The sequence below is a fragment of the Protopterus annectens genome, chromosome 14.part0 (assembly GCF_019279795.1).
Source record: "Protopterus annectens isolate FY-2018-M chromosome 14.part0, PAN1.0, whole genome shotgun sequence".
Lineage (NCBI taxonomy): Eukaryota > Metazoa > Chordata > Ceratodontiformes > Protopteridae > Protopterus > Protopterus annectens.
In genome coordinates, this window is record NC_056748.1 from 1143706140 (window position 1) to 1143718738 (window position 12599).

General features: G+C 38.9%; 1 protein-coding gene across 4 annotated transcripts in view; it reads left to right on the plus strand.

The window, feature by feature from the left end:
* The window catches only part of LOC122789462 (peroxisomal N(1)-acetyl-spermine/spermidine oxidase-like), a 553705-nt gene that overhangs the window by 163264 nt on the left and 377842 nt on the right, over positions 1 to 12599 (plus strand). For all 4 annotated transcript variants that reach the window (XM_044056941.1, XM_044056942.1, XM_044056943.1 and 1 more), the window contains exon 3: positions 801 to 1296. In XM_044056941.1, coding sequence (XP_043912876.1) covers positions 801 to 1296 — 496 coding nt within the window. The remainder of the gene's footprint in view (positions 1 to 800; positions 1297 to 12599) is intronic.

The following is a 12599-nucleotide window of genomic DNA, read 5'->3' on the forward strand; positions in this document are numbered from 1 at the left end:
TGATGTACTCTGTGGCCATCAATGAAGTGCACTTTTATCTTTTGATACATTTGTACAGTTTGTGTTATGACCACAGGTAAGGAGATGTTTGTGTAATGTGAAGAGCTGCCATGGTGTGGCAGCCCTTCAGGTAGGAGTGGTCGATGAGTAACTTGTTGACGTTATTTAGAGACTACTTAATCAAAGACATGCAACAAACTTTGTCATCTTTTACAATAATCTTTTATAATTTAGGACAGTGATGGCGAACTTTTTTTGTCTTGGTGTGTCAAAAATTTGGAAAATGCCTATTTTGACTCTGCTGGCATGTCACCACTCCCCCGACGAACAAAAGAGAAACAATTCTTTACATACTAATTTATTTAAAAAAAAATACAGTCCAATCATGTGCTGCTATGCATTATAAAAGTAAAAGAAAAGTCAGTGACTTACAATAGAGAAAACAATATGCATACTGATGATTGAGCTAAAATAGTGCACCAAAAAATTACCCGACTTTTAATAGTAATTATGAATTGAAGTGAAAAAATATGGAACAGTTGCATTTGATTAGATTAACATCAAATAATGACTTTTTTGTTGATGAGTTTTAATAGATAAGTACAGGGTCACATATTTCTTGTATTTTTGCTCATTCAGTTTCTTTGGTAACTTGGATGTTGGTGAATGCTGGTTGTGTCACCTTTGACATGCATGTCATAGGTTCGCCATCACTGATTTAGGGATTTATTAGCAATGACTATATATCAAGATTATACAGTGGCTTGTGAAAATGCCTTTTTTTTCTTTTTTTCATTTAGGGAAAGGACTTGTAGAAATTGGAGCTAATTGGATTCATGGCCCTTCCAAAGAGAATCCAGTCTTTCAGTTAGCTTGTCGTTATGGACTCCTGGATGCAGAAGCCATGTCTGAGGAGAACCAAGCCATAGAGACTAAAGGGCACCCACCTTACCCACCAGTCTCTTATTCAAGTTCAGGAAAAATTATAAGCTTTGATGAATGTTTGCCTGTACGTCAGTTGTATGAAAGCATTCTGGCTAAAGCTGGTGAACAGCGCTTCAGGACTGGGAACGGGCCAGCTGCTAGTGTTGGGGAGTTTGTTAAAACCGAAGCAGCTGAAGAGATGAAGAAGTGGAGGAATGTTGATAAAGAGAAAACTAAATTAAATCACGCAGTACTGAATACACTATTGAAACTTGAATGTTGCATATGCGGTGCTCACAGCATGGATCATGTTGGCCTTGCTTCCTTTGGAGAGTACGAGTCTCTGCCGGGTCTAGACTGTACTTTCCCTAGGTAAGTAGTTTTATATAGTTATTTGTTTAAACCAAACCAACAAGGTGTGTAAACCATGCAACCCCTTCAGTCCAACCAAGAATCTGCAAAATGGGTTCACGTAGTCTCAGCTATATAACGACATGGTGTTCAAAGAACAAAATGAACGTCTGAATCAAACTTATTTATTCATCACACATTAAGTGCTTTCATCTCTAACACTCAGGACTTCATTAGTATAACTTCTTTCAGCAAACCGTGAGTTTCTTTCAACAAACCTTGAATTTAAATACTTCAATCAGTAATCAATTGAATAATTGACTACCTAAATTAGTATTATTAAAAATACACTTCCTAAAAATCTAAAGCAGTTTAAACAATACAAACCAGAAAATATAAAATGCACAGTATACAACACACAGTAATTAAATCAGTGCATATATGTAGGCAAAATAGTAACTCAAAATATGTAAAATCCAAAGTACAATAAAACTACATAGATACACCTAGTTCATAATTTATCAGCCCTCATTTTTAAAACTGGGTATATTGAAACATTTTAAACCTGGAGGTGAGGTGGCGTCTATCCTAATTTGCCAGACAAGCTCCTTATATTCTTTTCTGGCCTCCCATTGCCCACCTGTAATGTCGGGGAGTACTGTTTCCAATATACCAAACTCAAATCTGGTAAAACCACAACAAACCCTAGAGTGATTTGTAAAGGGCATTGTTTGCAGTTTCCCTTCTAATATCATACATCCTTTTCATCAGTTTCCTTTTGGTTTTACCAACATAAAATGACTGGTATTTAGTACAGACTGTCATGAAAACTAGGCCATTTCTCTCACAATTGTCCTTTACACAATTAATTCTAGGATTACAAAAATTCTTTAGAACTAAGGTTTTTTTTCTGTTAGTAATATATTGACACTAACTACATCTCCCACACCTTGCAATTCCACTTGCGAGTTTCCCCATCCTTCCACTGGTGATCACTTAACTTATTGTTCTCCAGAATTCTTTTTATATTTTTATCAATCTTGTAAACTGTGGTACTTCCAACTGTTAAGATGTCCTCATCTATCTTAAAAATAGAACAATTATTTCTAATGTTCTTAATCAATGAACTATTATCACTGTATTGTAATTAAATATATCTGCTGGTGGGGTCACCTGTTTCACGTTCCTTATACATTTCCCAAGTAGGGGATCATATTTTACATCCCTACCATTAACCACCTTGGCATAAATATTTTGAATGCAGGCTTCTAGGGTATCCCCTCTTTGAGAACATCCCACAAACAGTGCTCAATTTTCTGAGACATGTCACACGATGAATCTAAATATATAGTAGCATCACTCAAGGACGGATTACTCTAGATATCTTTGATTTTTTTTAACCAATAAGCACCCATTGATTCCAGCACTATTTGGAATCCGTAAAACACACAAAGACTCCCATACAGACTTATCGTTACAGCACAAGGATCTAAAACTTATCTGTTGGCCATGTACATTGATAGGAAATTGAAATATATATTGAGTGGACATCCCGATGTCCTTAAAGATTCATGGGATATATATATTGAGTGGACATCCCGATGTCCTTAAAGATTCATGGGATTTTTTTATATTAACCCTTGACTTGTGTTGTAAACAGGCCAGTTTTTTTAACAGTTGATGTTGAATCATCTTTTCATTTGTATTCCACATGATGTGGGATTAGATTTTTTTATGAGACCCTTGTAGATTACCAGTGATTGGATGGTAAGGCCAATCATTGGTAATCCCTCAGATGGAAGTGGTAACTACACCAAAGCTTACATTAAAGCCCTGTACAATCACTTCAATAAGTGTATAGACTAAGCTGTACCAGAAAGAATCAAAACCAGAACCCCAAGTAAAAACAAGCCTCCATGGTGGGCATCCAACATCAACAAACTTTACAATAAACACAAAAAGTTGCTGTCCAAGAAAAAAAGGTGAGACCCCAACAATGGAAAAACACCTTCCTCAGCCTCAACAGGCAAGTAAGACAACTTGTCAAATCCTCTTAAGAGCTTTTTTGAGAAAAACTTGGCAATCACGGCCAGGGATAACCATTAAGCCTTTTACAGCTACGTACGTAGCATAAAAGGTAGGACCTAAGCATGTGCAGAACTAGTGACCAACGGTATCTCACACACACACACACACACACACACACACACACACACACACACACGCACACACACAGGTAGCAAATCTGCTAGTGGATAGGTTGGCGAAAATTTCACTCCCTTATCCCATCCAAACCTATCACAAACCTTCCCCCAAACTTTTCCCTCACCCTACATATCTGAAGAACAGGTCATCAAGGCCTTGTCCAAGGCAAAAAAACACAGCCTGTATGGGACCAGATGGCATCCCAGGCTGTCTTCTAAATGGGCTAAAATATCAACTAGCATCACCATTAAGTACCCTCTTCAATCATAGTCTAACAACAGGCTTTGTTCCTGCGGAGTGGGGAACAGCAACAATTAATTCCCCTCCACAGAGGTGACCTAGTAACAGACCCAGGGAATTACAGACCCATAAGCCTGACCAGTCTCATGTGTAAGGCCATGGAATGTATCATTATGGAGCTCTTAAATAAAGACATAGGTGACCTCCAAACCCTGGATCCTACTCAATTCGGCTTCGTCAGGGGCAAATCCTGCCAGTTAAATATGGTGGATTTTTTGGAAAATGTGACCAGGGACATTGATGAGGGCAGATCTGTGCACACAGTATACCTCGGCTTGGCAAAGGCTTTTGACACAATCCCATACTCTAGCATTGCCGATAAACGTAGCAAACTGAATGTAAATCCCTTCATTGTAAGATGGGTTGCCAACTGGCTCACAAACCAGGCACACACTATCAAAGTGGGTAACTCCACATCAGTCAGCAGACCTGTTACCAGCGGGGTGTCACAGGGGTCACTGATGGGCCCCCTACTGTTTGGCATAAACAGTGGATATAAAAAGTTTACACACCCCTGTTAAAATGCTGATTGACTCCTACCCAAGAAGACTGAATGGTTTAATTAAATCAAAAGGTGCTTCAACAAAGTATTAGTTTAAGGGTGTGCACACTTATGCAACCAGCTTATTGTACGTTTTTTATATTTTTCCCCTAACAGATTTGTTTGTTTTTCAATTGAATTGTACAGGTTATAGGTCACATTTTAAGGTGGGAAAAGTTTTGAAATGATTTGTTGTGGTCTCATTTTTTTATATCACAAAAACCTGGCATTTTAACAGGGGTGTGTGAACTTTCTATATCCAGTATACTTCACAGATGTTCAGGTCAAAACTAAGGGGTTATGGCTGACCAGGTTTGCAGACTACTGCAAACTGGGTACAGTTTTTGAATCCCCAAATGATGTCCATTTACTCCAGGAGGGTCTTGCACAGACCAGCGACTGGTGTCTTAGTCACTGTCTCAAACTGATTGCAAAGAAATAAATCATCATTCCCTTCGGCACAAACATCCCTTCACACTGTCAAATCAACAACAATATCCCCCGAAGTGGTAAGGGACGTAGGATCACAGTTTGACTGCGAACTTGACTTCGACCACCATGTGTCTACTGTAGTAAGGAAGGCTTTCTATGTAGCACACTCGATTAGTAAAGTCATCACTTCGAGAGCAAAAGAGGTTATAACCCCCTCTGTATTCGACACTAATCCAGTCCATAATAGAGTATAATGCCTTGTTCGGCATTTACCGTACAAAGCACCTGCAGCAATTGGAGAGATCTCCGAGGTTTCTAACAAAGAAGATCAAGGGACTCCAGCACATGCCTTACATAGACTGACTAAAGTCCCTGTCAGTATACTGTGTGTTGTATAGACTTCTTAGGGGAGACTTATGCCTGATTTACAGAGCAGTCACAGACCCAAACCTTATAAACTTGCTACATATCCGTAAATCAAACAGGACTAGGGCTACCCATTTCAGAGACCTAAATATGGCCTGCAACTTAAATACAACATGTTGGAGGGACAGATTTATCTCCCAGTAACTGCCGCATCTTTGGAAAAGGCTACCTATTTATGTGAAACTATGACACTGTTCAAGAGGAATCTGGACGAGTAGATTGGACACAGTAAATTCTTACCGAGGATAGCACCCACAACCCTCCCCAAAATGGGTAGCCATTACTAAATGCAATCTTGGGCATTACCTAACATTTCTATGGTATTTTATTGGGATGAAATAGCTAGTCTTGAAATGACCTCCTGGTCGATAACCTAGTAATCTCCTAGGATCCTAAGGAATTGAGACTTATAATGGACTTAATGGATTTTGTCTTATGGAGCAACCTTTTATTCTTTGAAGGCAAATTTTATAGGCAAGTTAAGGGAGTTGGCAGTAGGGGGCAGCTTGTGCCCCCACTTTTGCCATCTCTGTTATACTTACCTGGGAAAAGTCATACATATTAATGTCTCCTTACCAGCAGTGATGGAGCTTTTACTGTAGATTTTTGGATGATATTTTTATTATATGGCTGGACAGCTAAAGGGTCAAGGATCAATTTACTGAGTATATTGCAGGGACAGCCAGTGTTTTAAGATTTATACACCAACTTTCCATTGGAACTGTATAATTTCTGGCTAAAAATGTCACAGTTGAGGAGGGCCATTTTGTTTCATCCATTTATAGAAAGAGCACATTTTCTATCTATTATTTACATTTTAGAAGTTGCCAGCCATGATACTGTAAAAAGAACTTGGTGAAGGTTCAGTTTATTCATGCAGCAAGAATGGTTTCTAAAGAAGACTCATTTAGAGACACATTGTGTGGGATGTTCTTGGAGAGGGGTATACCCTAGAAGCCTGCTTTTGGATATTTATGCTGAAGTGGTTAATGGGTCAGGATGTAAAGTAAGTTGGGAAATCTACAGGAACGTGAAACTGGTGACCCCATCAGCAGATATATGTATGATATTAGAATGGAAACTGCATCCAACACCCTTTATAAACACACTGGGGTTTGTTGTGGTCTTACCAGATTTGAGTTTGGTATATTGGAAAGAGTACTTCTTGATATTAGAGGTGGGCAATGGGAGGCCAGAATAGAATATAAGGAGCTTGTCTGGCAAATCAGGCTAGGCACCACCTTACTTCCAGATTTAAAAGACCATATTTCAATATAGACCGTTTTAAAAATGAAGGCTGCTAAATTATGATCCAAGTGTATCTATGTAATTTTATTGTACTTTGAATTTTATATTTTTGAGTCAATATTTAATTAATATGTGTTGTATATTGTGTATTTTATATTTTTTGGTTTGTATTGTTTAAAATACTTTACATGTTTAGGAAGTGTGTTTTTTTTTACTAATAATTTACGTAGTTAATTATTCAATTAATTGGTTATTGATTGAAGTATTTTAAACTCTGTTTATTGAAAGAAGTTATTCTGATGAAGTCCTGAGTGTTAGGGATGAAAGTGCTTAATGTGTAGTGAATAAATATGTTTAATGCAGATGTTCATTTTATTATTTGAACACCATTTTGTTATGTACCTAAGACTGTCAACCCATTTTGCAAATTCATAGTTAGTTTACTTTGATTAGGTCAGTGCCACCAAGTCTGTCATTCAGATTCAGAGTTCCTTGCCTTTATATTTTCAGAGAGGGCAAGTGGTGGAAGAGGGTCATCTTTTGGATGAAACATTAAACCAAGATCCAGTTTGCCTGAGTTACTGGTATGTCAGGTGGATGATAAAGATACTGCAACACTTAATGATAAAGACCATAGATGATTTAGTCTCCTGGTTAGATTTCCCCTAATCATTATAAAGGCCACCTTGGGTCTCTCTTGAAATACAATAACATTAATAACAACAAAAAAAGGTTATAGATCTAGTCAAAATATTAAACTAAGCAAGAAAGTGCTTAGAATGCCACCATTCCAAATACATATTATCAGTGATAACTTGTATGCATAAAATAGTGTTATGTGACCAAAACTGAATGTTATGCCATGGACATGATGATTCAATAATGAATCCTAAAATGTAATTGACCGCTGTCTGCCTTCTCTCTATAAAAGCCGTCATCTACTAGGAAAAAAAAAAAGGTGAGGCACTCTGGTGCTATGGCTTAAAGCAATAAAGCTCTGACTGCGACTCAGCTAAAACATTTTCGAATAGTGACATGGGAAATGGAGTCTGGTGGGGGTGGATGAGAACGAATGTCTGACAAAGTCTTGCCATTCTGTAGGGGCTGGGCTTGCTGGTTTAGGTAGCTGATGTTCAACATTTAGATTACGGTTTCAGTAGTCTAAGTTATTTGAGTCTTGCCGCAATGACCAACCAACCTTTAAAGCTTAAGGGTGTTTTCCACGTGCTCTTAACTATCGGGAGCTTGAGGGGCACTCCAATAGAAGGATATTTAGAGTACCAAATTAGTCAGCTTTTTGCCAATTAAGTGCATTCCTTCGACAGTCTTCAAGGAATTGTTTCACTAGCAATCTTTTATAGCTGGGCAGATAAAGACCCCTGTTTGGGAAAACCTTTTGCTAACATTTTTTTGAGGAGAATGTTCTTTTGACTAAAATGTTTGCTAGGAGACTGAATTTTTTGGGTGGGTTGTCATTAATTTCTAAGAGAGTTTGTGTATAAATGTTTATGTGAGCTTTTTGTGTTAGCAAAAAAATCCTTTTTGGCAGAATTTTCCTATACGAGACCATAAGATCAAAGTTTTGAAACTTTGAAGATGTAATAAAAAAAAAATAAAACCAGCATTTTTTTCTATATTTCCACCCCCTGCTAAGTAAATGTGCCAACTCCAAGATCACACTATAGCGAGGAGAATGGTAAATGTCACGTCTCAGGCTGTACGGTGATCTCCAGTCAAAACGTTCAGACTTTCAAAACTTTGATCTTATGGTCTTGACAATTTGCAGTTTGAAGTTTGGAAACTTCGAGCTTGTGAAGGGAATCCGTTGCAGGATACTGTGCTTGTGCAGGACTATCAGTAGTTTAATTATTGCAGTACCAATTGTTCTTTACTTTACCTTTTACTGACTCATCCAGGCTCCACTATCTGCCTTTGAGGTCTTATTCCCACCAAACATATGGAGTAGTTACCAATTTCTGTGGCTTTACCTTCCACTTTCCATAAGAAGATGAAAGTTGTTTGGGAGTCATTGGATGTCAGGCCGGCTCCTGTTTTGCCTTATCTGATAGTGGGTGACAATGCTGTTTCACTCTTAGTTCCTCAAGCTGCTCATCTTTTTCTTCTAGTTCACTTGGTGTTGGACGGGCAATTGCTAAAGGACCAGGAGATTGCAAAGTCCTCTGTAGCTGTAGGGATGTCCTTGGTGGGCAACAGAGAAGCGCTGTTGTCAGTCTCAGAGAAGAGGCAGGTTAAGGTTCTTCATTCATTTGAGATAGGAAACCTGAATCTGGGATGTGGATGCCTGTTAAGGGTCAGTTATTTTCCAGGAAGAGTGAACATAGCGAGAAAGTCTTACCTTATCCTGCTGTTTATATAGACTGGGAAGATTTGCTGGGCTTTGCTAAGCAGCTCATTACTGCCTTTTCCTTTCCTACTACTTTTTCAAGCAAGAAAGGAGAGGATTCCTGTCTCTCTCTCTGACTTTTGTTTTCAGTCAGAAGACCAGGCATTTCAATAGGATGGTTGTACTTCAAGAATTTCCTCTCAATCTGATCATCCTTATTCTGGAGAAAGTTTGGTTTCGGATTTCCCTCTTGAGTATGTATCCTTTTATGAGACTTTAACTGAGATGAAAGAGGTTTTTCAGTGGGAGCGGAATGAAATTCCTGTTATACAAAAAATGTATTAAGATTTCTTTACAGTTGAATACACCAAAATCTGCAGTAGTTCCTCAGGTTTTGCTTGCTTTAGTTATCCTGACTGTCAACCTTCTACCCCCACAAAATCTGATGGGGCTATACAGGGATAACTCAGACTTATAAGTTATTGTTTTACAACCCTAAGACAGATCCAGCAGGAACTGCTCTGTCAAACTGATTCTGCTAAATAGTTTACTGCTGCTAACCACATTCCCTCTGACAAAGTTGGGAAATATTTTGACAAGTTGAGGACAAAACGTTTTTTTTTTTTTTTAAGTTTTTACTTTTCTCTTTTGAGAACATACAACAGTTTATATTTACCCTTCCTTTTTCTGTGGCAGGACATTATTTGAATGCCTCTTTAACAGCTCCTTCAAATGTTACTAAGCATGGTTTAAAGTGTGCCTCTGATGCTGCTGTGACCCTTCCTGCAGAGCTCCTCCTCCTGGGTCAGTAATAAGATTGGCTTAACTTTTTTCTCTTAATCTTCCTGAAGATGTTAAAACTGAAATGTTAAAGCCTCCCTTATACAAGGAAGTTCTGTTTTGGCTCTTCTGCAGCTGACCTGCTCAAAATATATGGTGAAAGGAGAAAGTTGATTCAAGGGGTGACTCCGAAATGTCAGCCCTCCTTTTTTAGAGGAAATAAACATTTCACTTCCTGCTCGGGTCCCTTTTCAATGAGCAATTTAAGCAACAATGAGCCGTTGAACAGGAGTTTAAAAAGCAATGGCAATTGCCGGCTGCTCCAAAAAGAAAAGAGATGCCTCTAAAAACTAAGGATAGTCCTCCCAATCAGCATGGCTGATTTCCAGCTCAGCCTCCCACCCTGGCAACCTCTACATCTCTCGGAGACTTCATCTTCATTTGTGGTACCAGATTGTGGCAGGCAAATGGATATTAAATGTAATTCAGCAGGGATACACTTGTGTGGGAATCCCTCCCTCTCCCAGGGGATTCCTTCTTTCCTATGAACCAGGTTTCCATGTTCTATCCCATCCTGCACCAAATGTTTGTACTAGCAGTAGTAGTACCAGTACCTTCCTGCCACATCATAGTCAAAGTGAACTTTATTGTCATTCAATCTGCACCACAGTGTTGCTGAATGAAATTGCATTACTTTGTTTCTAGAGCAAAAACATACATACCGAAAAATATTTTCGTAAAAAGTAGTTTGACATTACAAAAAATCAAGTCATAAAAATATAAATAGAACAACATATAGATTGCACAGTGCATATTACACTCTTTTGGATTTCTGTTATCAGAGTACAGGTAAGAACAGATGGTTAGAATTACACATTTAATATGGACATTGACTATCTACGTTGCCCTCGTATGAACTGTGTAAAATCAGTGAAATTAGTATTCCTGATCAGGCAGATATACACATTCCTAGGTGATGGGGGGCCCCAATCAGTATCCCTGTGGTGTTATAGTGGGGCTTGAGTTATTGCACTTGCTTGCTTTATATGGTGAACACTACAGTATTTGAGCATTTTTGAAGCATTTATTTAATTTTGTGGCAAAAATAGTCTTTTCTCTATCTGTTGGCTTTTCTAGTTCTGTTTGTCTTCAAGTCATCTTGCAGAATGACAAATTACCCAGGGACACAGTTTGTAGCCGTTTGTTGTTTAATCTGCACTTGAGAGTTGCTTTTGTTGTGCTTAAAAAATTCCAGGATCATCCATCTTGTGGCAGAAAGTGTTTACCTGGTCTCTCTGAGTTGGGAAGCAGCTTAGAGAGCTGAAAGTGTGGTTGGTTGTTGGCTAGAGGACATTTGAGTCAGTTTTCAAGCTTTTTTCTCTGCTGCAAATCAGGCAAGTTACCGCAGAGCAGCCCACTGAGATGCATTGGTTAGCAGTGCCATGTATAGCAGCAAATGCCTAGACAATAAAATTTTCCTACAAAGTTCCCATTCTTCCTCTATACTCCAACTCTCCCTCTATTTATCTTTCATATTTCAAGTTACATCTTTCAACTCCTCCTCTGCTGACCACTCTCACTTACCTCCACTACCTCCTTCTACTCTACCTGCTTATCTTCTCTTATTTTTCATCACCTAAACTCATATGTTTTTACTCTCTTCCCCAGTACTCCACTCCTGAAGGTCCCTCCCAGCCTCTGGAATTTAAGAACTTCCTCCCGCATAACCTCTGTCGATTTTTCCTGGATATTGCTACCTGCTAGTCTGGGCCATTCAAGGAAAAGAACTTCAGTGCGGACTCCCATAAATATTTTCATTTGAATGTATGTAGCCTTGCACTAGACTCTTTTATCTAAGAATACCTACTTTTGTTAGGTTGTCCTTCTGTGGGTGTGAATCAGCAGCCTACCGCAGACCACTACCCCCTCTCCCACCTGTACTCCCTGATTTCTAGTCCCTGAAATCTAGGGAGTTTCTTTCTAAATGAGACTTATCTAAATAGCCTTTCCTATCTTATTCCTTTTCCTAACTGCTATCCTTCCTTTCTCCTCTAGGTGGCAGTACTTTTTCATCCTATAGCTTGTATCATTTTTTTTAACACCCATGTCCAACATTACCTCTATCTGCCTGTTACTTAACAAAGCCTCCCAAATCTCATTCCACACACTCTATACCCTGAACCCTGATTTAACCCCCCTCCCTGACCTTAAACTAACGAAGGGACAAAGCTCCCCATATATATATATATATATATATATATATATATATATATATGTATGTATATATATATATATATATGTATGTATATATATATATATATATATATGTGTGTTTTTTCTTTGTTCTTACACAAAGGTAATACTTTACACTGTTTTCTACCAAATAACCTACTTACCTTTACTGTGAACAGTAGTGGCTGATACTTTTTCAGCTGGTCTCTCTCACTCTGCTGCTCTATTCTGCTCCGTTCGCCCTGCGGGCTCATTTCGCTCCCCTACCCTGCCCCCAATTTCCACCCACCCCTGCACTCCTCCATTTATTCACCTCCTTTAACCCCTCCCTCTCCACCAGCCAATCCCCAAACTCCCCTCCTTCTTCACCAGCCTACCCTCTATCTCCCCTCCCTCCTCATTCAACCAATCCTCTAACACTGTTCCTCCACACTCAATCCTACCCACCCCTCACTACCACTCCCCTCCCACCTAACTTTCTTATTTTCCTCCCTTTTACTTCACTTCTAATACACTTCTTCTACCATGTTCACTCCTCCTGCTCACATCCTCACCTCAACATCTATCCTCTTCCTTCTTCTTCTACCTCTCTGTCATTTCACCTCCTACACCAATATCCATCTACACCCATCTCCACTACCTCCCATCCCCTCCCACTCAGAACATTTTCACAACATCTTAACATCTTAGCCTCCTTAATCCCCTCCCTTCATATCCACCTCTTAAAAGTAAAACTTTTCTCAAACTTTACTAAACAATGCAAACCTAAACCTATTCTCTACCAGCCACCTCTATCTAATCATAAACCATATGAAC